At 40.5% G+C, this 25,393-nt stretch overlaps 1 protein-coding gene across 1 annotated transcript in view; it reads right to left on the bottom strand.

Annotated features, from left to right (window-relative positions):
* The window catches only part of LOC117552808 (collagen alpha-1(XXII) chain-like), a 102,764-nt gene extending 91,026 nt beyond the window's left edge, over positions 1-11,738 (bottom strand). Inside the window, 4 exon segments of the mRNA XM_034226453.1 lie at positions 271-351; positions 6,921-7,487; positions 8,211-8,359; positions 11,480-11,738. Coding sequence (XP_034082344.1) covers positions 271-351; positions 6,921-7,487; positions 8,211-8,301 — 739 coding nt within the window. The 5' untranslated portion in view covers positions 8,302-8,359; positions 11,480-11,738.
* Positions 11,739-25,393: the final 13,655 nt, after the last annotated feature.

Genomic DNA, 25,393 nt, shown 5'->3' with positions numbered 1-25,393 from the left:
AAATTCGGCAAGCATTTTATTTTTGTAAGTATATTGAGTTTTAAAACAAGACAGAAAATGAACGTGTCAGAAAATGTACTTTCCGAGTCATGAATGAAACCAATTGTGTTTCCAATCAGAAAGAAATAGAGGAACTTGTGAGGGAAAACTTTCTTTGCACATAAAAAGTTGATATAATTCCTGTGTAGGAAATGTCATGCACGCCGTTGTGGTTGATAAGTATTGCCAGCGCTGCGTGTCCACGTTATAAAAGCAGTAGTTTGCACATACCTGGAACCTCTTCAAGACCATAACTGGAGCTGTTGGGCTTGAACCGATCAGGTTGAACCTTCATGTTTGGACACAGGACATCTGAGGAGAGAAGACCGTAGTTCAGTTAGACACGCTGTAATCTTTTGGTCGCACAGGGTATACAAAGACAACTGTTCAAACCCTTGTATTGCTAACCTTGTGTCTTCTTATTGGACATCTAATTGTGTTGTTGCTTTATGACACGGAGCAGTCATTCTGAATCTTTTTGTGGGCTCAAACGATAAAAGTTGTTTTATGTGTTAGGAAACTGTACTGTCATTGAAACACACACTCTGGACTGACATGTGATCGGAGGAGCGATGGTGCCGACACACTCCATCTCTTCTGTCTGATGTTTATAGAGTGGAGTGTGTGGCTCTACAAAGCAAGAGGCACCTCCATAAGCCCAAGGAGCAGTAACAGTTTTATATTTCCACACACACATATTTCAGTCACAGTGAAGACAGGGCGAAGGGCAACACCATGTTTTTATTGGCAGGAGGGGTATTTTCTATTTGCGTCAAGATGCCAGCTTTACTTATTAGCCATAAACGTTGAGGCAGTTCACCTAAATCACCACTGTGGCCAGGACTGAGATTCCTCAACTATACTTTATGGAGTGCCATGCAATTTGATACATACATCATTTAAAAAAACTGGCTCATGTCAATTTCTACCTCCTCCAATTCAAGTACCTGCAAAACTAAGGAAACACATCCGCCTTAGACAGTTAACATTGTCATTGTGAGCGGGTAAGCATTCTGATTTTAGCATTTAGTCTTACATGCGAGCATTAGAACCGTAGTCATTGATTTGTATTATTGTATGAACGATGAACCAAAGGACAACCGTGTGGTCTGGAAAGTAAGGGCAATGTGAAAGTGCTTTATTAAACCAGCATTCTCTCTAACATCCAGTGTAAAGAAGTCTATGAGAAAATGACCCTACTTTTCAGTTGATTTATTAACTTAGTTAACATATTGCTTTGAGTTTATAGTCTCAATCCCTACTTTCAGGTGTTCTTTGATACAGCATGATGTGGCAACAAAGGCATCGCTAACACGGTATCGCAACATGGTAGTTGTTGTCGACTGTTTACTCTTAATTGTAAGTCTTTTTTTCGCCAGCCAAAATAAGCTTCCATTTAACATCCATAAGATGGAATTGCGGATGCACCTTGCTGACCAACTACGTGGCAAAATGCCGTATACTCAAGGCTTCAAAACGGTACTTAACAAACCAAGGCTTGTCTTCAAATTGGCTACTACCACTTTTACAGTTTATGCAATAAACAAAGTTTCTTCTCACAACCATTGCATTTAGTTGGTGTTAAAAAGCCTGGGTACCTGGGTAAGTAAAACCTTAAATGTTTTGTGGGAAGACATGTTCGTCATTCGGGTGCCTTTACAACAGCATTAGGTCAAGCTTTTATGTGAGAATGCATTAAAGCTAAAATAAATATCATGGCTGCAGCAGAGATTAATGTCGCATCTCCATTAACTAATTGGAGTATTTGCACAAATCAAATCTTAGAAGCATCAAGACAAATCTCATCAGTGTTTGAAAATAACTTTGATCTGCTCCCCTGCATTCATTGTCATTCAAGTGACAAGGTGAATTTGAATAAATCCCCCTCTCCCGTCCCACATGGGAAGATACATTTTCATATTGTTGATTATGTACGACAGCAAATCAGCATCCTGTCATCGGCGTGTAATCAATCTGTTCAGAGGAGCTTCTCATTAAACCCAATATCAGCCCAACAATTTGTCTGCGTCTGGACTGGCAGCCTTAAATATCATCTGTGGCTTAAAATATCACATTGAGACACTCCGACTTCCCTAATAGATCAAGTATCTGTCAAACATCGACTATCAAGCCCTGCAATTTCCTTAAATCATATCTTTAAAAGCCTTCATGTCGGAGTGGCTTTTAACCTTTGCGTTGTTCTTAATGAGGACAGCGCTGTGGACATTTATTTTCTCCCATGCAAAGCCCAGACCTTGCCTAATTGGAAAATCCAAGCAGTTCATTTAACTGTCAACGCTTAATGATTGGACGGAAGGTGCTATCTCCATTTCACATGATTTATTTCAAGCTGTACAGTTTGTCCTTGTTTGTGTCCGTCTTCTTTTTTAAATTTGTTTTCCAGTGATAATTGAAGATCTAAGAAAAGATACTTTTTGCTTATAAAGCCAGTGAGTCTACCAAAAATGACCCTTCTGGTTCTGTGAATGAATGGAAGTGCGTCATTCTTTTTTTAAAGACGGTGTTGTCACACGAGCCTGGCACTTAGCATGCTAGATAGCCGAGCTACTCCCTGCACTCGTGGCCCTGGAGCTATAATTTAGGGATCGGGCTGTGAGTTAAAATGGAAGCAATGCCAAACCTGCCTTTGGAAATGAATATCTCACACAGGTTGGTCGTTTCTGCAGAAGCTTTGAGCATTTCACACTTCTTTAATGCAGTAAAGGTGTCATCAATATTTTATTCCTACTATTACCCGCGTTAACTGTCATCATTATGACTTCTGAATTTTTTAAACACACTGCAGGCGTTAGACATGAGCTTGGAGAATTGAGTTTTCTGTCACTGGGGTCGAGTTTGGGATCCAATGCATTGATAGTTATGCTGCATTATTATGGGTAAGAAATGGAAAAAGAAAAACAGTTGCCTTTTGTAAATACACCGTATGGTTAAAACGAGTATTTTGTAGTCATGATCCAGACTTAGGTTGGTTCAAATATCTAACTCAATTAAAGGGATAGTGGAAATCCGCGAATTTTGGGTTTAACTTGTGTATTTTTATTAAAAATAAGCATATTAACCATTTTTTTTAAATTTCATGCGCCTAGTTTAATTTTATTTTCAATTTTACTGCGCCCTCTCAATGAAACGAAATACTTCGGGAATCGTCGGGAATCTTCGGGTGATGACGAGAGCATAGGAAGACGGGCACAAACAATGGCGGACATTCAATAGCATTTGCATGTGAATAGCCGACCTTTATTATGGTGAATAGATGTGTTTTGTATGGCTGTAGTGCGACAGAAAAATTCTACGTGACACAACGACATTGGATTAACCTTGAGATGCGTTTTTATTCCGTTGAACACAACTTTTGATCACAAATCAAAAAAGGTAAGACGTAATTATTGTAATATTTTTGGAACCGGATGTTGTTTACTTTCTCTTTTCTGGCTGATAGCTCCAGGAATTCGAGGTCTTACAGTGATGACATTACACCTGTGGAGTCTCAGCTTTAAATCGTATATCTTGTTTGTGCAGTTAAGATAGTAATAAGGGCATTTCTACCGTGTGTTGTGTGTAAAAAAGCGTTAGCATTGTTTCGCTCAATGCTAATTCAAAGGCTTGGTATTACTCTTGTGTTTTTTCTAGCTAACAATTGTTCTTATTGTCAGTTAGCGGAGTTTCTTACCTTTAAAAGGGTATGAAACATTAATAGTTTCATAAATGTTAAGAAGCCCTGAGACATGTGAGAGAAAAAAAACTGTGGGAGGGGTCCACTGGGGGGACCTTCGGCCTTAACTGGTTAACAATGATTAATATTTGTAAAGGCTACAGGTGATCTTAAGATGCGTGAGCTATGCTTAGGGACCTACCAGTCAAGATTATTTGTGCGTAGGGGTGCATCATCTGGCGCCTGGTCCTGGTCATCCTCGCCATTGCCCATGCCGTGAACCATCACCTCGGGCTCGGGCTCGAACAAATAAGGACGTAATGGTCCATCGTCTGGCTCAATATTGTCACCATCGTCGCTTACTGAACCGGATTCAGATTCAGTTCCTAAAACGACATTTTCGTAGGAAAGCCGAGAGGATGTTTCTGACTCGCTATCATCACTGGATACCTCGTACAATCCTTCTTCTTTGTCTGGTATATTTGCCCTTCCACGTTCATTCTGCATAGACGCCATGGTTTGTTATCGTATCGTCTTCCTAAGTTTTCGTCACTTCCGGTTTGGCTGAGTCGAACATTTCGTTTCTAAAAAACTTCGGGGAAGCTGCAATAAAGTGCTTCTAACATGCGTAAGGCAATTATTATATTTTTTTAATCAGGTGTGATTGTTTTGGTACGTAATTATGCTTGTATATAAGTTAAAACGAAACTATTTGAGGTTCCATTTCCACTATCCCTTTAAGTATTAACATTTTATTTGTATTTACTAATTTATAGAAGGTTTAGAAGGCTTCAAGTGGGAGTTTTTTAAAATTATTTGTATTTATTTTATTTTCATATCAATCAATGTTCTTTCTAATCATTCACATATGCATTTGGTATACAAAAAAAGAGTACCATTTTAGTGTTTCTTTTAACGAAACTGGAATTTAAAGGGGACCTATCGTGCAAAATGCACTTTGTGATGTATTTTATACATAAATATGTGTCCCCAGTGTGTCAGGGAACTCATGTAACGTAAATAAAAAATAAATAAAACCCTCTCTCTTTTCCTCCGTACCCAAATCTCTAAAAACGGGGAACAACGGAGCTGATCCAGATTTGCGTCCGATAAGATGTAATATCTGAAATGTGGACCCACGGCCCAATCAGAAACGTTGCGATCAGAAACAATGCCCGACTGTTTTGGACGTCATATGGTCGGTGTTTACATTAGCATCGCTAACACTCAGAGCTAACCTGTACTGGAGAGCATGTGCGTGAAGAAGCAGGAAGTAAAAAGGAACTCACCTTGTGGTATAACCGGCAAGAGAGAAAGCCTTTGAGCTCCAAACTGTTTCAGAGATAATCCTTGATAATCCATGATATGGCGTTTCATCACGGCAGCATTTAGTTTAGACGGTAGCTGCCGGGTCCCGCATGAGCTCAGACCCCTTCTTTTTTAAAGCTTTATACCCCAAATCAGCACTTTTGAAACAGGAAGTGAAATAGAGGGATATTTTGAGCAAAACACTTCATAGACATGTTTTTTATATATATCTGAGACGTATGCTATTGCCTAAAAATAGCATGATAGGTGACCTTTAAAAGGTGCGGTTGTGATAAATAGGACTGGATTAAGAGATTTAAGACAGCGGAGGTGGAAAAGAATTAGTTTATTAATTTACTGGAAGATTTGTGTCTTCTTAGGACTATTTAAAGAGACACACATGGGTAAGCCAGGCCACACATGCTCTAATGAATCAGTTCAGCACATAATAAGTAGCGTCCATTTTTATACCTAAAGATTAAAAGGTGAAAACGTTCAACATGGACACTGGAGAGGCTGCACTTGAAACATTAGAGCTATAATTTTCTGGGAGAAAATAGCTTGCATCGCTCAGTGAGCCAGTTGTTCTGACCACTGATATACTTAGAGACTCGGTCGTGGTGACTTAGAGACTAGAGATTAGAGAAAGAAAAACACCGACTCTCTGTCTTGGTACATTTAGACTTTGGTGAGTTACACCGAACCCTAAACTTGCTTGCGAGGCAGATTTTAAGACATTATTAGTTGACGGATTGAACATCTATGGAGTCAAGGAGCACGGTCAAAGGTCAGTGGCTTTCAAATGAATCTCCATGCCGGCCTTGCACCAGAAAGATGATATGTCCTTAAAAAAGAATAAAGTTTATTTAGAGTCTCAATCACTATTTTCTTCAGAGGAATCTTTACTTTACTTTAGGGCGACTGTGGCTGCGAGGGAGTGCGGTCGTCTTTCAACCAGAAGGTTGTGGGTTCGATCCCAGCCCATGCAGTCAACATGTCGATGTATCCTTGGGCAAGATACTTAACCCTGAGTTGCTCCCGATGGCCAATGGTTTGTGAATGTTAGGTCCTAGAGTAGGGTACATTGCTCTGTATGAATGAATGAATGACATGTAGTATGTAAAGCGCTTTGAGGGGTCTGAAAGACTGGATAAAGGGCTATATAAGTCCAGTCCATTTACTTTTGCTTCGTCAAACTTGACAACTTTGAACAGTTGAGAGTTTGTCTTTGCTCATCCGTGCACTAAACCATGTAATCATGTCATTTCCCTTCATGGCATCCTTTTCTTTCCTGTCTGGCTAATTTTAGGCAGGAATGTAAGTGTTGGAGTGCAAAGCATCCATCTTCTTTATGAAAACACTCACACGAAAATACTTCTTCACTTCTTCTTCTTACAGCTACAGCAAACAACATAAAGCTGCATTTCGAAGCCGATTTTTGCAAATTATTTTGACTTTGTAAGCTACTTTCTAATCCTGTGTTGAAAGATGTTCTCAGCACACTGGTGGAAAACCATTGAGGTTAGCGTAAGACAGGCTTTCCAGTGCTAAACACCTCTGCAGCAGAGCAGCAGTCAAAGAGGCAGCTCCACCACAGAAATGTCTTGGTTAGAAAAGTGTCATCTGCTAACCAATTCTCGCATCACGCCCCTCACACGCTTCATATTCACTCAGCCATGATAGCCCTGTGTACATGTGCCGCAGTGCTTTGTGGTTGGGGTGGGGTTTCGTGGTTAGGGTATTTTTCCTCCAAATAGCGCCTAAAGGTTCAAATAAGAGTCTTATTTGATTAAGTGCACGTTCAGGGTGAGGCCTGCTCTGTAAAGTGAGGCTTCAAACAGAAGCCATGTGGCATGCATTGTGGGTGATGTGTTGGCCCTGAGCCAGTGTGTTGACTTACTCTCACACAGCCTCCTCCTCAGCCTGCCTCTGATCTTGTCGATGGCATTGAAGTCCGTCACATAGAAGACGTGGGCGTTCTTTGGCTCGGCCGCGATCTCCTCCAGCTCCACCTTCAACGCCTCTCCGATCCCCACGGCGAACATCCTGATGCCGGCAGCGGCAGCGGCTTTGGAGGGCTCCAAAACGTAATCCTGGCTCAGACCATCTGTGAGAAGGATGGCCACTCTCTGGATGCCTCTGGCTTTGGGTCTGGCTCCGTTTCGCTCCGTGAAGATGTTGTTGGTGGTGTAGCTGATAGCGTCCCCGGTCATTGTATTTCCCCCCCGGTAAACTATTTCACTGGCAGCTCGCTTCACATCCTCCAGGGACCTGTGTTTGTTCAAAGTGAACTCAGTGGTGGGCGTGTCGCTGTAGCGAACCACGGCTACTCTGGTCTTGTCTGGTGCCACATCGAAAGAGTCCACAATGTTGGACACCCATTGTCGGATCTTCTCAAAGTTCTCTCTTCCAACACTGGACGAGGTATCAAGGATGAACGCTAAGTCATAGTGGACATTCTTACATCCTGCCAATAAAATACAAGAGGATTTAGTCAAAAAACAATAAATACAAGCTCGATACAATACAGTGTTTTCATATTGGGCACGATTGATTGTACCCTGCCCCGAGTTCAATTGTCCCATGAGGATTCGTACCTGAGTACACTAACACAATCATCTACATTTGACAGAGACATTTGTGTAGTTGTTACAGAAGTATACCTGAGAACCCATGAATCTGACTTGAAATCACCTTTTTGAGTAAACCTGGTCACAGATCAATGAACCGTGCAAAGGTACAGAAAACAATGTTCACATTTTTCAACAAACTAGACTTTGGGGTCAAGTGTCGTCTGGTCTTCAACCTTCCAAAATGTTCCCACACCACGTCGCTCCTCCGCTCACTTCACTGGCTTCCGGTAACTGCTAGAATCCACTTCAAGACACTGGTACTTGCGTACCATGCTGCGAATGGATCTGGCCCCTCCTACATCCTAAGTTTACTAGTTTAGTGATTTAGAGAAGCCAAACTATCACTTTGTCCATCCATGTGTGCACGGAGTCAACACTGGCTATGTAGCTGGTACAGAAGTGTACCATGAATCTGACTTGAAACCACCTTTTTGAGTAAACCCTGTCACAGATCAATGCACCGTGCCAAGGTACAGTAAACAATGTTCACATTTTTCAAACAAACTAGACTTTGGGGTCAAGTGTACTTGGATCCGGGTCCTTGATAATGGTCTTACCTGCCCTCTGTGCTTCCACCATCTCTCCGGAAAGAGTCAAGGCGAGGATGACCAAGACCAGGGTGATCCTACATCCCAGTCGTAATTCCATCTCGTCCTCGGTTTGGGTCTGTTTAGTTTAACTTATTACCACCATCAAGCTGTCCAGTCTGCGGAAAAGGTCAGTGGAAACATCAACAATGCTATTACAAGGCCTCACGCAGCAGCCACTAGTGAGCTACTTTGCAAATGTACAACAGACCTTCAAGACATTTCAGAATCGAAATCCTGTTTTCCAAGCTGTCCCTTGGCGAACAGGATTTTCGATTATTTCTTTCCAACGGCGCAACCAAAGTGGATGAAACACTTCCTGTTGTGCAGGGAGATTGCGGTGGAAGAAAAAAAGAAGAAGCGGGACTCTTACAAGAACTACTCTCACATCTCTACTACATATTGAGAAGGGACTTGTGGAAGGTTGATTTCAGATTGCATTTTGCACTTTAAGAAATGTCTAGTATAAGGTACTCCAAAATAAAAAAGAACTCTCTATCTCATCCCACCTATTGTCCAGGTTTTCTTGTGTCCCCTGTGTGAATTTCTTTCTGGTATGGAGGCTGGCAGGAAATGTTCTCCATTCTCAGGACGGGATAATTAAACCCTTGGACTGAAATACACATCTCTCTACAGCAGCAAGTGAATACTTCATCCAGAGAAAATTGGACTCACTGAAGATTGTTGGAAGTACAGCCATACAATTCTTTTCACCATATCCACCCACAAGACAGTAAAATAAGAGAGTTGGGAGTATGCTGATGTTGCACTGGAAAACTTCTCCATACTGATGTATTAAAGTTCCTTGCAGGTGTCTGTAGTTGTCATTTGCAGCTGCTAGAGTGACATTTATGCAGCTTTTTATCCATGAAGATGTTGCAAAGGACCGATAACTCAGCCTCTGTTGGATTCATTTACGAGGCCGTTGTGCCTGGGTGGCACTGACAGAACCCGTTTATATAAACACAAAACTATTCTTGCTCTTATTGTACACCGGTGGTTGTGATGCGAGCCTTTAGGGCTGATGTTTGACTGACCGTAGCCATAACAAGGACTCATCGTGACTGTTAAATGGTTTCATTGCGGGGGGCACTGGCCTGGGGGAGGAAGAGGAAAGTCTGAGATATGCATGACTTGGAAAGAAATAACACGAGTCCCTTGAGTTCTGAATAGTTCTTCTCCATACATCATCGCCTCTGCGCTTCCTGACATGTCCATTGAATTATGGTAAATAGGTGTTTTCTAAATGCTTTCAAACCAACTGGCTGCTATACAGAATGTGCTTAATATAATGTATTTAAAGGAAACGTTGACATTTCAAAAAGCTTTTATTTGCTTTCTTGTCGAGAGTTAGGGGAGACAATCGGTACTGCTTACGTTTCTGAGACAGTTAGCATATGTTAGCATAACGAGTGGAACAGGGGCAAACTGTTAGCTCTGTCCATGTTAAAGCTTGTTAGTTTCATACGAACAAAAGCTGAGGTTTAAAAATGAATTGAAAGGTTTTACAGGTGGGTAACTTACGTGCTTTATCTTGGCCAAAAGCATTTCAGTCAAGAACGGACTGAGACACATGAAGCTATTCGCCTTGTGGCCGCGCCAGGTATTGCAATGTTGGCAATCATTACATGACGCACACTGGCATTAAAGCTGTTTTGCATGTATACACAATCTTGGAAAGGAGTGGCTGTAAGACAGAGAATAACTGTCTGTAATAAATGTTTAGCATCACAAGTTTAGTGATTTATAGAAGCCAAACTATCACCTTGTCCTTCCATGTGTGCACGGAGCCAACACTGGATGCTTTTACAATGAAAAAGCTCCAATATAGAGGCTTTTTTTTATAGTATGCACCCAGTGAGCAACTTTTAGAGAAATAAACAAGGCTCCATGATTGAATAAAGTATCCAGTTTGTCTTAATACATGCTTAGTTGAGCAGATTGACTTAAATTGCGACCACGATTATACCTTAAACATATAACCTCCTGTAAAACCACAGATTTATTTTCTTACATACTTTTTTTTGTCCCCAAATGTAAACATACAAGAAACAAAGGGTTAATACACGAACCTAGATTTGTATTAGCAACAGATTTTTTTCATTGGACAGATGCTTGCTGTTTAGCCTATTTATGCTAAGCTAAGCTAACCCTCTCCTTGCTGAAGCTTTATGTAAATGGTGTCAATCTTCTCATCTAACTCTTGACAAAAATGCTCATGTTTTTATTAGTTTTTTAAGTTGGTTTTAACCTTATATATAGGGGTTTAATCATTCAGAAGTTATGTGATTCAATTTGACTGTGCTTTAGTGATATAAACTCATACATTTCACCTGTTTCAAATGTCAGGTGAGTTCAGTTCTGTACAGTAGACCTAGTATGAAAGTGTATTATGTAATTAAAGTGATTGCATGTGTGTATAACTGAAATAGAAAGGGATTTAGGCGGAACATTATTCCAGGAAACGGCCAATTTAAAAACAGCAACCTGTGGACTGTGGCTTGGCCTATATACGTCTGTGAAATAGAGAGTGCATTATTTACTGTGAAAAGTGCTTTGGCCTCCAGATACAAGTTTCCTTATCTGATTCTCCACTGGGTTATTTCTGCTACTTTGGTTCCACCGGTACTAATAATGAGCATAATAGGCATACTAGCTGAATCACTCTAATTGCCCAAATTAGTTTTCATTTAACATCTCAGAGATTCAGCACAGAGAGACTTCAATGGAATAAAAACAGCCGCCCAATGAAAGCAGATGAACACGATTTGTATTCATGCTCCTAATCCATCTTTACCCAACTTTGCGCAAGTCGTACATATTCTAATTTGTCTCTCTTTCATCTCTGATCACATTTAAATGCGCTGTACGTCTCTCCCAGTGCTGCAATTATTGATATTATAAGCAAAAACAGTTTCCGAGGTAAAGCTGAAAACAAGCTGCTTTGCTTCTGTCAACATTTGAACCTGAGGCCAGATTCCTTACAAACGGTGAGTGTGTATCATCAGGCCCGTTTCCACTTCCTCTCTCTAAGGTGAAACCTGGGAATGCAATAGATGTCTAAAGCAGAAGCTCCACATCTGTCATTCCCAAAATGTACATTTCTCACGTGCAACCAAAGAGAAAAACGTCAATCATCTGTGGGTTCAAAAAAAGCATGCGAACAAATCCAAAATGTTAAAAAATAATATGTATTTAAGGGTGGAAATCAGAGTTTATGATGCTAATTGTTTTCTTACCTGTCCTTTCACTTGTTAGTGAGCGTTCCTGAGGTGTTTCTCTCTCTCTCTGTCTACACCCTGAATCAGCACCGGGTGAGCAGCATCATTATCTAAGTGATTATAATAATCCAAGATATCTCCCCCTGCATGTGTCAAAAAATCACAAATAGATTATCATTTAATCCAGGGAGACAATCCAGTGTTGAGTGTTGTCAAAAAGTGAGGTGAGGTGAGCTTCAGCAACCTTGTGGGACAGAGTGGGAGGGAGCAGTGTGTGTGTGTGGGGGGGGGGAGTGTAGGGTTTCACTGGGGGAGCAAGTGGCTTCTACTGTTCTTCACTGGGCTGTGCTCACACATAAAAAAGGCTGAGAGGCGCAGCCAATTATAGACGCAACTTTCTGGATATTTTGGGCCTTTTTTTCCTTCCCTCTGCTTTAAAGCTGCGCCCATCAAAAGAAACAGGCATGGCTTCTTGTCAACCCGCCCAAAGTGTCCGGTCTTTGCAGAGATGGCAAAAGTACACACATCCTGTACTCAAGTAGAAGTACAGATAGTCGTGTTTAAAAATACTCTGGTAAAAGTAGAAGTACTGACTAAACTTCTTTACTCAAGTCAAAGTAAAGAGGCTTTGAAATGTACTTCAGTAGAAAGTACCCATAACTAGCAGCTGTTTTAAAGAGTACCTGACCTCCCTTTATATTAATAGAACAATAATGTCATTGTTAGCTAATGAATGTTTCCATGCTGAACAACGGCAACATGACAACGTTTCCATTGGTCCCTCTTCTTTAGAGAAGACCAGGAAATGATGGATACACGGATCGTGTTCAGATCAATAGGCACGCAATGACTCTAAAGAATAATTATCACGCATCAAACACACATTCAGACTAAAGGAACCAGCTGTTTGGGAAATGAGAGAAGTAGAAAGTACAGGTATTTGTGTTCAACATGTTAGAAGTAGAAAGTACAGGTATTTGTGTTCAACATGTAAGAAGTAGAAAGTACAGGTATTTGTGTTCAACATGTAAGAAGTAGAAAGTACAGGTATTTGAGTTCAACATGTAAGAAGTAGAAAGTACAGGTATTTGAGTTCAACATGTAAGAAGTAGAAAGTACAGGTATTTGTGTTCAACATGTAAGAAGTAGAAAGTACAGGTATTTGTGTTCAACATGTAAGAAGTAGAAAGTACAGGTATTTGAGTTCAACATGTAAGAAGTAGAAAGTACAGGTATTTGAGTTCAACATGTAAGAAGTAGAAAGTACAGGTATTTGTGTTCAACATGTAAGAAGTAGAAAGTACAGGTATTTGAGTTCAACATGTAAGAAGTAGAAAGTACAGGTATTTGTGTTCAACATGTAAGAAGTAGAAAGTACAGGTATTTGAGTTCAACATGTAAGAAGTAGAAAGTACAGGTATTTGAGTTCAACATGTAAGAAGTAGAAAGTACAGGTATTTGAGTTCAACATGTAAGAAGTAGAAAGTACAGGTATTTGAGTTCAACATGTAAGAAGTAGAAAGTACAGGTATTTCAATTCAAAATGTAAGAAGTAGAAAGTACAGGTATTTGGGTTCAACATGTAAGAAGTAGAAAGTACAGGTATTTGTGTTCAACATGTAAGAAGTAGAAAGTACAGGTATTTGAGTTCAACATGTGAGAAGTAGAAAGTACAGGTATTTGAGTTCAACATGTAAGAAGTAGAAAGTACAGGTATTTGTGTTCAACATGTAAGAAGTAGAAAGTACAGGTATTTGAGTTCAACATGTAAGAAGTAGAAAGTACAGGTATTTGAGTTCAACATGTAAGAAGTAGAAAGTACAGGTATTTGAGTTCAACATGTAAGAAGTAGAAAGTACAGGTATTTCAATTCAAAATGTAAGAAGTAGAAAGTACAGGTATTTGGGTTCAACATGTAAGAAGTAGAAAGTACAGGTATTTGTGTTCAACATGTAAGAAGTAGAAAGTACAGGTATTTGTGTTCAACATGTAAGAAGTAGAAAGTACAGGTATTTGTGTTCAACATGTAAGAAGTAGAAAGTACAGGTATTTGTGTTCAACATGTAAGAAGTAGAAAGTACAGGTATTTGTGTTCAACATGTAAGAAGTAGAAAGTACAGGTATTTGAGTTCAACATGTAAGAAGTAGAAAGTACAGGTATTTGTGTTCAACATGTGAGAAGTAGAAAGTACAGGTACTTGAGTTCAAAATGTAAGAAGTAAAAGTAAAAAGTTGTCAGAAAAATAAGTAGTGGAGTAAAGTACTGATACCAGAAACATGTACTTAAGTACAGTAACAAAGTATTTGTACTGCACTACTTCCCTCCTCTGGCCTTTGCCACAGCGGAGCCGCCCTGAGGATGGCGGTGGACTCGCCACACACTGGAGCAGGGCTGTATTTAAGTTTGGGGAAATGATTACAGATCAGCTTTGTGTTAAATGTCTGTCGCTGCGCAGTGAAGCCCTGTCATCTATTACTCATGTCATGCTGTTTTCACAAGTTTACAATCACGTCACACCGCAACATATTTCATATTTGGTACTTGTAATTTCTGTCACTCTTAGTCATATTCACAGCCATATTTATAGTCATATTTGCTTCTTTTTTGCAATATCCCAAGTTCCTCAGAGATGATGAAAGTTTTATTCTATAAAATCCACTTTTTCTGATCTTTTTATTTATCTAGAACAAGCAAACACACACACACACACACACACACACACACACACACACACACACACACACACACACAAACTGTGCTAACAACAGCTGGATTAAATGTCACATAATCACTTATTCTTAATAGTACATTATTTAAGGTACTGTACTTAATTACAAGTGTAAGGTATTTTGTACTTTACAAAATATAAATCAACAAATAAATAATGATGTATTCTATTATATTTGGATTAAGCTCCAGACAGCATATTGAAAAATATAAATATTTCCATCTTTAGCAGCTGTAATATGAGTGAAGCTACTTACATTAAAGGTGGGGTACAGTTGGTAAGTTTGAGAAACCGGCTCGAGATACACTTGTTGTTATATTCCATGGAATGCTCTTAACATCCCGATAGCAATGAATATCTGAAGTGTTTTGACAAAAAATCCATTAAAAAAAAGTCATCAGTGTGGAAGCCGTGCCGCTGTAAAAAGCACGACCAATCATCTGAGCCGGCCCGGCTAAAGTAACTGGATGGCCTACCTGCCTGTCAGCCTTCCATCTGGGCACAAACTGATCTCGTGCCCTCATTGGTCATGTGCGCGTTCGTGTGTTGGAGGAGGGGCTCTGTGAGGAAGAGGCAGATTTTCTTCGGTCGTGTATTTTCAAATTCTAGCGCACTCGAGCTGGTTTCTCCAAAATTACCGACCCCACCTTTAATGCATTTATCATTATAGCATAATTAAAGTTTTTAAATTGTTTGGTACTTTAACATAAGATAAGATAAACCTTTATTTCGAATGTCAACCGGAAACAAAGAGTGAAACACAGACAAGGTAAGAGTTAATAAAAGGATCAAACATGTTGCAGTATAATTAAAAAATAACAGAAACATGATAAAGTAAGTAGCTGAATGTACAAATACAAATGGGAATGAAGATTATAATGCATGTGAATAAATAAAAAGTTTGCTCAAATTTGCTCAGACTCTTGAGAAACATTTACACAGTGGCATCGCTACTTTAACTTCAGTATTGCAATTTTAAAACATCTTCCAGCACTGCTTATTCTTCTTTTACAGCAAAGTCAGTGTTGTTGGCCTAACTGTAGATCTACATGTGTCGGGATATGATATCCACATTCAGAGGATGGCTATAAATCGTATTTTCGACGTAAACTGATGCATGCTCCTCTGGCAGGAGAGGAAGCAGTGAAACACACCAGCTCTCTATCTCTTTGTTTCTCCTCTAAAGTCCGCTGCATCACAAGTCTCATTTTGGCAGCTCTTGGTTGAACCTTCCTCTTTTAAAGTGCTCCTACAGCTGCCACCACATGCTTCTGCCGGATTAGAAACCACATGCAAAATCTGCCGTATTGGTGGAGCTGTTGAGGAACCAACAAAGCTGGCAATATTTGAAAGTCACGGACAACATACAAGTTAACCGTTACATCCTACAGGCCTATTTCCAGAGCCTTTGAAGCCAAGGAAAGTGAGCTATAGGCTATGTTTAGGCTCAGTGTGGAGTGGATGGGAAGTGGGCTGATGATTCGGGGCAGATGCACATTATGGGATGGTGTCAGTCTAAGCAGCCGTCTGTCGCCTTGTGTGGGGGCTAAAGAGGTGACCAGCTTGTGGAGCGAGAGGCTGCGAGCACCATGACGTGTTGCAGAAAGCCACCTGTTGTCATCGGACTGACGGCCAGCTTTCAACCTCCCACGTTAGGCAGAGGCTCTCCAAAATATGTTTAAAAAAGACATGTTAGAGTCAATGGTGAAGCAGACGATCCTTTCTCACCCCTCGTTTTCTAAGGTGAAACTCAGGTTGAATTAAGGCGTTTTCTTTTACTACACTGGAAAAAAAAATCCGCTCCAAAAACAAGTAAACAAATAATGAAAACAAGGTGTTCTCGCTTGTATTATGTCAAACTCATCTGCCAATAGAAGTGAATATTTGCTTGGTAAGATTTCCTGAAATAGGATGGGATATGTATTTAAATCAGATCTTGTAATTAGCTGGGAAAACGTATTTTGAACTATATTTGAAAAATGTTGTGTTACAAAGTTAGACACAAATGCTCAAAAGTTGTCTGCTTTGTGATGTTAGTCGGTGATTTTCGAATAAAAATGTAAAATAAAACGTTTAATCTGAGATACAACTGAAAGTAAGGTGTTTTTAAGAGTCTTTGTCTAAAAACAAGACCCTAAGCTTGTTTGAGACACGCGAGACCTGCGCAGACCTGCGCAATTTCGATCAACGTCTTGCTAGTGCGTTGCATGATGGTTAGTCATTTTGTCCGACTTGCTCTGGAGGCCCGCCTACATGAGACGTTGAAATCTCGCGGGACAAAGACGCCCGCAGCCTTGAGAGCGAGGCGCGGCGAGGCGGCGCAGTTCCTCTCCACGGGCTGCGGAAGCGAAATGCTTGATGGGAAACGACTCGCTGGTATCTCGAGCTGAGCGCTCATTGGTGGTTTTTACCACGTGCTGGTGATGAAACTCTCCAATTGCCTCGGCAAAAGTTTGTTGTTGTTTTGTGTCAGTTTTACGTCGCCACTTCCATTCACATTTTTCATCATTGTTCCACAATATTTATCATCATTAAATTAATATCCATATATTTTATACTATACTTGCACTGCTTACCGTTTTCATACTTTATATATCTTAGCATATTCATACACACTGTTCATACTGCTCTCAGGCTGCTGTGTATATCTAGTGTATTCATACACCTCACTGTTTATTCATCATTCAATTCATTCTATATGTTATTCTGTAGATTGTGTACATTACTTTTCACTTCACTGCTTGTTGCACCTGGTTAGAAGCTAAACTGCATTTCGTTGGCTCAGTACCTGTAATATGTGCAATAACAATAAAGTTGAATCTAATCTTGAGCAGGAACAAATGTATTTACTTAGTACATATCTGACATGAACGATTAAACACACTTGTGCATTCTTTATAAATTTAAACCGAGTCAAGCCGACTCCGGAGGTGGCGGTATGCACCTTCAAGCTGTTTGCAATCCGCCAAATAACTGAGAGAAGAAGAAGGCGAAGAAGAAGAAGCCGACTCCGAGCCGTCCGACTTCAGGCAAGCTTTTTGAGACCTCCCCCGGCTGCGATCGGCTATTCTCGTCTACTTTCGAGGCGAGCCGCAATGCGTCTCAAACAAGACCCTATATCTCCCTGCCTTGTTCCTTAAATTATCAGGTCTTATATCAAGTGTAAAGACATACTCTGACTAGAAATTAGACGAATATACTTGGCAAGATTTACAGTTTTTGTAGTGTAGTACAGTATGATAACGTCATATGTGTGTAGTATAACCATAGACATTTGAACCAAAGACACGTCGGACTGACCGTCAATATCCTGTAGGCCTATATCTGTATGATGTGAGTTTCGCCACTGCCAAGCTTGGTTTCAGTCGATTAAAACCAATGGAAGAAGTGGACACGAACCCAGATATGAAAGATTTACAAAAGTAAATATTTTTCACGTATTTAGCAAGCCACAAATCTTCCGTACAGCTGACACGTCGGATGATCTGGCAACACAGACAAGTTTAGGTTTAAACTAACATCAAGCTAACCTCAAGCTGACATCCGGCTAACATCCAGCTAACATCAAGCAAACACGTTTGCGAACACTTTAGCTGATTTATATCCCGATCCTTATGCTAAACATTCAACACAGTCTCACGGCATTTCGTGTTATAGTCACGAAATGAATCTATTGATTCGTGTTCACCAACACGATTTTGCAATTGTTTTCGTGTCACACAGACCTGGGGGGTATACTACGAAGCAGGATTTTCGCTTAGCCGGCTAAATTCAGGGAAAACTCCGGCTTTCCGGTCCTACGAAGCTGGTTCTCTTTTTAGCAGGCTAGATCTCCATGGTAACTTATGCTTAGCGGCTAACCTGGTCGGGACCAGGTTAGGTTGCAGGCTAAGAGCTCAACTCAGTGAAAGCACTGCCTGCTGACCAATCAGAGCTCAGTGTGCGGAGTTTAAAGCGATCAAGTCATATTACAGGAGAAAGGAAATACAGAAAAGCTGCCGTCGCAGGAAAGACGGCCGGCAAAAATCACCGACTGTGTGAACGTGACCATTAATAGAATATCACCTCCCATCTTCAGAGCAATCTGACTATTATAACATTAGCGTTAAGAACACTTACCACATATCTACCACAACATAAGTAACCGGATCAGAGTAACATTAAGTACAGTCCGCGGCATATCACTTAATGTAGCCTATCATATATTTTCTTATCTGAGTCAGCTGAGCCGTATCAGGCCGTGCAACACTCACAGCGTCACAGACTGTATGCAGAAGTATTATTTTAAGCAACACATTAAGTTGACGAAACACTCGAGACAAATGTAATTAAAGTCAGATCGTGTCTTAGACGGGGCAGTGATATCATAAACCTGTTAATGTACGCTTTCAAACACTTTTTCTTTTGCCAGCTGTATTCACCTTGCAGGTGCAGCTCTGTGGCTTTGATCCTGGATAAAGTGTTTAAGTCATGGATGTTTAAAGTTTAACTTCTTCATTTTTGACTAGTATTACAGTTCACTTTTCATTCAGGAAGTATGACGCTGCGCTGTCAGTACGCCTCTCCATGTTTGTGATTGGTGGAATGCTCCAGATACCACCCCTTTCATGTGAACGCGCACCTAACTAGATAGGAAACGGCTGGCTTGAGCGATCCACTTGATAACCAGCGTCGTAGTACAGTTTAGCGAGAGCGCGTATGTTTTGGATTAGGCCAACCGGCTAACTCAAACATATCCAGGTTAGGTTAACCAGCTTCGTAGTATAGGCCCCTGATCTCACCAGATTGCGTGACTCCACCACGAGTCCTTAACACCACATTGCGTGGTGGAGTCACTAACTTTGTTACATTTACGTGTCGGCACCACGCAAACAACCCCAATGTAAAGTGAATTACCTTGGTCGTGGTGCACACACGCATTTCTACAACGTCCTGCAGTGAGCTTTGTATTCTATAAAACATTTTTAAAATCTACTTTATAGCTTGTAGTAACTCACGGGAGGCTTCTTTTATTTTATTTGTATTCATAATCATTTGTATTTTTCGTCAGAATGTAGGCCTATTATGGTGCATTAGTTACCCATTTTTGTTCTCAAAAAACAGTGCATTGTGTGTCACGCATTCTGGTGGGATCAGGTTGGACAAAGGAGCCTCATTCACTTTACATAGGGGTTGTTTGCGTGTTGCCGACACGTAAATGTAACAAAGTTAGTGACTCCACCACGCAATGTGGTGTTAAGGAGTCGTGGTGGAGTCACGCATTCTGGTGAGATCAGGTTGGTCACACAGAACAATTTTAAAAGCAACGTAAATAATAACAAATTAGAAGGAAAAACAGATAAAAGAAAATACAGATTTCAGTATTCTGAGGCTCTGAGCCATTTATTTTCCTCGCAGATGGCAAAAAAACTCAAACATTATACAATTTTAAATAAAAGGGATAGGGTTAGGCTTAGGGTAAGATATTGAGTAAGAACATGTTTTTATGAACCACACAGCTTCTGGTCTTCCAAGACCCAACCGGACAAAAAGACATGGTGCGGGCACGAAACATACTACCAATAGAAATACATTGCTTTTAAAATCGTTCTGTGTGACACGAAGAAAATGCGAAAATCGTGTTGGTGAACACGAAACATTAGCTGTGTGAAAATCGAATTGACCGCAAAATAAAGTATAAAATACAATAGTCCACAACCATTTAGGAGACAGAAAGTGTATACAATTTAATATCTTTGGCAATTGTAGGATTGAGAACCATTGTGCTACAAGGGGGGGGGGGGAGTTTCAATCTAGCACACAGTAATCAATGCTGGTGTTCTTTGTAGTTTTCTGGAAAGGTTTCTGCGATTGTGCTGTTTCATTATCTCGGATCATCTGCAGTGATTTAACTCTCGCTGTGATGTGCCAAGAGTCTTGCTTTGTGCCGTGCTTGCTAATTGAATCGGTGAATTCTCTGATCTGGGGAATAGCTTTTGGAAATGAAACAATCTATAACTGAGAGCGGCCTGGCAGACGCTTTCATTAAATGTTTTGTATTTATTAATGTATTTTCTATTTTGGGAACAGGAGGGAAAGTCAGACGGACCATTAATGAACTTGAGATGTGCCTGGATTCCTGCCAGTGATTTGTTACGCTGCTGTTCCCTTCAAAGATTTCATGACAAAATGATATATCGGCCATTTCATTTATTCAAACCATGGAAGTAAAAAGGTTGTGCACAACAAAAGACACAAAACAATTGCAATCAGACTTGATAATGACATTTTGTTTTGACATTTAAGGGCCTCAGTATTGTTTTTTACCTGTCGAGTAAATAACATGATTTACTTCATATGTTAAATGAAGTAAAACAATAAATCAGCTGCCAAATATAAGCCTGTTTCTGTTAGTTCTTACCATGACACAATGAATCTATAGGCATGACATCATTTAGTAATGTCTCGAGCTGCAAAGTAACATTTGGGGAAGTTCCTAAGGGGCTACATAGGTTTTGTTTCAGGGTTTTGTCTTTGTTAATCTATATTTAGAGGCATTTAGCTTCACCCCAGCGAGATCGTGCTCACTGCTTCCACCTCCGTCCGGCTGATCCAGAGTGCATCTTGGAGATTGTTGCAGACTGCAATCCTCTTGATGGCTTTTCCTGACACGCTCCCTAGATGCAGCAGGAGTCTCTTTGATTCCTTTCCCAGCCGCATGCATCTGGATTCTGGAAGCCCTTTCCCCTTGCTGCATTCTGCCTTGGACAACTTGGGCCAGCTTGTCTTTATCTGCAGATAATCCCCCTGTTGACGTGTTTGAATTGCTCTGATCCTCTTCTAGGCATTGTGCTCTCCTCAGCCTCAGCCGCCTCCCCACCCCCTCTGGCTGGTTCGGGTTTTGGCATGGCACCTCTGCATCACAACGAGCTTTGTCTCCTCGGTGGGAAAGCAAAGGGGGGACCGGCTTGCTGCAGAGATTCGCGGGGGTTCCTCGACACACAACGTCCCCCAGATGTTTGTCTCCGTGCTGCTCTGCGGGGATGGAGTTGGTGAGCTGGGGTGTTTCAGTGGAAGTAGGAAGACACTCTTTTACCACTCTCTGTCTCCTGCAGGATTTCCCCTTACTCACGCGGGGCCCATTCACCGCCACATCCATCTTAGAGGAAGCAAGCTTGACTTCCTGTTGGGTGGACTTGAGTTTCTGCCTCTGAGCCTCCCTCACTTCCTCGGGCAGATCCAGAGGGGCGAGTTTGAGAGGTCGTCTGACTGGCTGATGCTCGGCCTCCCTCTCTGGGTCAGGTGTCGTGTGTGTCGGGCCCTTGGCGGCCGTAAACTGACCCCCTGTCTCCCTCCCATGTGTTGCTGACAGATGGAGGCCAGGTGTTTTTGAACTGCGGCCATTTTTAGCCGCCAGTCGGACGTTTTGACCATTCAGTTGCAACATGGTATTTTTAACCTGGAGGGTCAACATTTCTTCTCGCTGGGAAGCCCCCTGAACAAAAGAGACATCAGTTACTCATTTCAACATAATTGAACTGTTTGGGGGCTCTGTTTCTACCCTAGAAATGTTAAAAGCATAGATGTATAACAATGAAACAAGTATAGTACTAATAGGAAGAATGTTTATTTCGGTACCACTTAGTGCAGGTTCAGAAAAATACCCTTACTGCTTTATTAGTTTTCCTTTTTTCTTTAGATAATTGTTGGATTAAATATCGGCAGAGTATCTGGCCCATGTGCCATTTACTAACTACTATTTCATTACAAATATATATATAATTGTAAATATTTGTCAGCAGTGGATTCTTATTTATAATGACAATGGCAGATTTAATAGCTTAATTCAAATTGGATGGTTATTTTTCTTACTTTGTAAAAAAAACCTGCTGTTTTAATGAATGAATGACTAAATATAAATATCGTTACAATCTAACTACCTCAAACATTAACCCCAGGGATCCATAAAATATGTCTGATTCTGATCCTAAAAGAATCTGGGAGCAAAAATAATTGCTCTTCTAAGAAACGGCTTACAACTAAAGACATCACAACCAGTGAACGAGGGGTTTAGAAAGAGATCATTCATCTTGAAAATTGTAAAAAAAAAATAGGAAACAAGGGAGCACACGTGGTTTAAACATTTGACGAATGCTTTTGATGTTCTCTAAAAAGGGAAAACAAGTTATGCTGGACGGACACAAGCCAGAGGAAAACCAGTTGCTCTTTTTGCCTATTATTGTTTTAAAAGCATTTGTAAATCCATTAGTTACAACTCATAACCACATTATAAGGTCATCCTTGTTAGAAAGTGACACCATGTTTGAGACAATGAGAGTTCTGCAAGCTAAATTATCCACTTTGCAATATTCAAATAAAAAATAACATGTTATACAGTTATAATTAACCAGCAGACGTAATAACTACTATCTACAACTTAGGTAAAATGTTCTTTACATCAATGTCCAAGCATATTTGTTTGCAATGTTGCAGAATATGCTGTATATGCTTAGAGCAGTTGATAGAGAAGTCACCTTCACTATGTCACTCAAACTAACACCAGCTGTAACCATTACTACTGACTGACTCAATTTAAATGACTTTTCGTTGGTGAGGTGCTGTATACTCACAGGTTTGGCAAACATCTCCTGCTTGACTTGTTGTTCAATGTCTGTTTCAGAGCAGAAGAACGGTCTTGGTGTTTGTTTGGTCCGAGCCACCTGAGCTGAAGGTAGTGACTTGAAACGGCCTTGAGCTGCTATAATGTAATTAAGCAGATTAGGGTCACAGCGCAGCACAGTGATCTCTAATTATCTCCAGTTTATGTGACGGCCAGTGTGCACACTCATGGAAAGGCAGCCTTTTTTCTTCATCCTCTGCAGTGCAACTTTTTACTGACATCAAATAAATTGCAAGTTGCTGATCAGAAGATAGTAAAGAAATACAATTGAGTTGACATTTCTGCATTTCACTCGCCGCTAGATGGCGCCAGAGACCTCCTCTGCACCAACACTGTGACTGAGTCATCATTATGTGCAGAAAGCATCCGACTGTCATGGAGCCGGTGGATTTCAGCACTTCAGAGCCCCGTGTTGAGTCCTTTGAATTTATCTTTCATGATGAACGTGTTCACATTTTTGTATAAAGTAAATAGCATACATTATGTGAAGCTACTTCTCACAGTGTTTATATGCAGATAACATCTGAAGACATTAAAGCCTTCTAACTAAATATTTATAAAATAGAATTATATGCTATCCGAATACAATATTTCTAAACCTGGGGCTTTAATGACGGGTCACAAAAGAACATACAAGCTAAAAATACAGAATCAGTTGATAAAAAATTGGGTGATATTTTTTTCATTTTCAAAACAGTTACCAGATGAAAACATTAAGTTTGTCCAGGATCGTTTTTCAAAGTTACACAGATAAAAATGCGTGTTTTGGCAGGTGATTTAATTGTTGTGTTTGTTGTTGTAATACTCAGTTTGGCCACAACACGCTGTGGCGAAGCACTACCCGATGTTCTAAAAAGGATTTTAAGTACTCGTGTTTTCTTCCAGGTACAGTAAGTAGCAAATTCTCCATGCACTAGACCACAATATATATATATATATATATATATATATATATATATATATATATATTCATTTTTATGATGAGAGCACATTTTAGCCAAAGGAGAGAAATGACCAAAAAAAAAAAAATGATAATCCCGGCAAAACTTATTTCCGTGCAATAATTCATGTCATCTGAAAATTGATAATTGGATTTGTTTTCCCCTCAGGGCTTCCGTATAAAGGTCAGCTTGTGCCTGTTGTGAAATCAGACATAGGCTACGGGTGGAGCAGGAAGTGAAATATATCACTTTTTATAACCTTTTTCGTGCTGAATGCATTAATTAAGAGTAAACTCTTTAACTTAAAGACCTATCATGCTATATTTGAATAATATATTGTAGGGCCATACCTATATAAAACATGTCTGCGAAGTTTTTTTTTCAAAATACCAAACAGATCATGTATTTTAGCCATGCCTCATTTCGCTCTATTTGCTCTTTTTTAGCCCTGTTTTTGCAAGGGCTGAATCTGTGAGAAGTCTTCTTCACTGCTTTTGTGGCAGACTGCAGCGCCACCTACAGGCCTGGCATATGTACTACAGCGTCTCCAGCGCTTTTGAACGGCAATGGCCGTGGCTGTCTCCTCCTGATAGGTGGAGAGTTGCCCATATAGGCGGAGCTCCCCGTTTCTGACGTCAGAACAATTTCATATCTGGATCAGTCTGTATCAGATCCGTTGCAGCCCTGTTTTCAGAGATTTGGGTATGGAGGAAAAGAGAGAGGGTTGTGTTTTCTGACACTTGGTGAGTTCCCTGACACACCGGGGACACATATTCATGTATGAAAGACGTACAAAGGTGCATTTAGCATAGGTCCCCTTTAAATATCTTCATACAGACCATGATGTGGTGTGTTTCCTGCAGATCTTAATCACTTCCAGACAGCAGCTTATTTTTAAAATGAAGCTCCGTTGCTCCTACGTCAGCCTCATTTATTATATTTAGAGGCAGACTGTCGCAGAGTCTTCCTGCGATGGATGAGACTGGTATTAGCAGGCAGTTGTTCCTCCTACAGTACATTCATTTTTCATCAGGCAGACAGACTCAATCAGCGTTGAAAATCCCGCATTTTCCGTTGTCTGCTTCTCCCTTCCCCAGAAAAACAGCATGTCAGCCAGGCGCGTCGCCTGGCCATCCAGGGCTTTAGCCCCGAATGTTTTTTCTTTCGCCCCGGACAATTCTCCCTCAATAATATAATACATTAACCGTGCTTTACCTGAACCTCATCATGACACTAGAGAGGACGGTAGGATGTAATTTCCCGTGTTCAGTGAATGCAACAGAGGCAAGACACCAGACCAATCATCAGAGAGTTGCATGGAAATAAACGTGTCTTATTGGCTGACAGGTACCTATCCTGTGACAATGTTTAAACTGTAGTGATGGGAATTATGGCTCTTTGAAGGGAGCCGGATCTTATGGCTCCGTTCCTTTCAAAGAGCCGTTGAAAAGAGCCGTTTTACTAGGTTTATCTGCGAAATAATCACCAGGATAATGATTGACTGTATTGCCAGACCTAATGTCAATAATCTGCATTGTAAACATGACACAAGGTGGCGCCATATCCATGTCAGTGAATGTACTTTGAATTTACCCTCTGTATG

The sequence above is a fragment of the Gymnodraco acuticeps genome, unplaced genomic scaffold, assembly GCF_902827175.1.
Source record: "Gymnodraco acuticeps unplaced genomic scaffold, fGymAcu1.1, whole genome shotgun sequence".
NCBI lineage: Eukaryota > Metazoa > Chordata > Actinopteri > Perciformes > Bathydraconidae > Gymnodraco > Gymnodraco acuticeps.
Note: the sequence above shows the minus strand (reverse complement) of the source record. Positions and strands in the feature narration are given on the sequence as shown.